Source organism: Aplysia californica, unplaced genomic scaffold, assembly GCF_000002075.1.
Source record: "Aplysia californica isolate F4 #8 unplaced genomic scaffold, AplCal3.0 scaffold00590, whole genome shotgun sequence".
In the NCBI taxonomy this organism is placed as follows: domain Eukaryota; kingdom Metazoa; phylum Mollusca; class Gastropoda; order Aplysiida; family Aplysiidae; genus Aplysia; species Aplysia californica.
This window is the reverse complement of record NW_004797860.1, coordinates 238,034-239,394: the sequence shown is the minus strand read 5'-3', so window position 1 is coordinate 239,394 and position 1,361 is coordinate 238,034. Positions and strand designations below refer to the sequence as shown.

The window sequence follows — 1,361 nt, the reverse complement described above, 5'->3', positions numbered from 1 at the left end:
TCAATGCTGCTTTCCCGCCGCGCTAAAAGAGCCATCACAAAAGTACATTCTGTATTTGGAGACTTGAACTACAGCCACTCAGGTTGAATCGCTCTGCTGAACTTCTCAGGCCAAAAACTCTCCCCCACAAAAACCCCAAACAAAAACAAAACCAAAACCCAACACCTCCCACCCACCCCCCTCTTTTCACATCTCTAGGGTGAAAGGAAACTAGATAGATACAGATACATTTAGATGGATAAATAGGTAAATAGATAGATAGATAGATAGATAGATAGATAGATAGATAGATAGATAGATAGATAGATAGATAGATAGATAGATAGATAGATAGATTTACGATATTTTGAGGGAACTCCTTCGTCTTTGTTTCATTTGTCGTTTTGTCCCCCAATAATGCTAATGATTGAAAAGTGCATCTGGTAGACTCTACTTCTTTTCTTTTCTTCTATTCCTTAAGCATTAATATGTATCTTTCTTTTAGGTGCTCCGTTAGCTCAGTTGGTATCATACTGAACTGCGGAGTGGGCGCCCCTGGTTCGAATCCGCGACTGGGTGTTCTTGAACTCGTCTTGTCCTGTGGCTCTTAACCCATACAGCTCAGTTCTATCGGAGAAGGACTTTAAATTTGGAGCACTCCTTCTTAAATAACCTAACAGTGTTGATAGGGGCATTAAAACCAAAACATTCTATAATGCTAAGTGGCCGTTATTGTGTCCACGTAAATTGTTTTACTACTGAAAAAATAAAAATAAAATTCTCTCTCTGTGGGTGGTTGGCTGGGGCTCGGGTGTGGTTTGCTTCTTCTTTCCTGTCAAACATCTATCGTCCTTATCTCTCCTCCTTCTTTTTTCTGTTCGTTGCTCTCATGTAACACCTCTAATCGTCGGCACTTATATGACTTTTTTGTGTTGCAAATGCCGTAAAACGCTTACTAAAAAAAATTATCTCTCTGGATGTGACATGTCTGTCAGTTTAAGTTTTAGTTAGTGGTTTACGGCACTTGTAAGCAACTCAGTTAGGTCATATAAGTGCCGAAGATTATAGTTGTTACTAGAGAGTAGCATGCGAAACAAAAAGAAGGAGGAGTGATCAGGAACATAGATGTTTAATCTACGAAAAGAAAGCTCTCAAACCACACGTTCAAACACCCGCCAGCCTCCCACTTTGGACTTGTTTATTTCCTGACGTTTCAGGTAACGTGTGTCCAGCGGTTCTGCTGTCGGTTCTGAGTCTTCTCGATTGTTCTCAGCCCGTGCTGGCTGTTGGTTTACTGACTGCAGCTGTTGGCACCTCGGGTGAGTGTCAGACAGACAGACAGACAGACAGACAGACAGACAGACAGACAGACAGACAGACAG

The 1,361-nt window shown here is 41.6% G+C and overlaps 1 protein-coding gene across 1 annotated transcript in view; it reads left to right on the top strand.

The window, feature by feature from the left end:
• LOC101847902 (uncharacterized transporter slc-17.2) overlaps positions 1-1,361 on the top strand; it is a gene marked incomplete in the record, with an annotated part of 29,220 nt that overhangs the window by 26,237 nt on the left and 1,622 nt on the right. Inside the window, 1 exon segment of the mRNA XM_013087473.2 lies at positions 1,197-1,298. Coding sequence (XP_012942927.1) covers positions 1,197-1,298 — 102 coding nt within the window.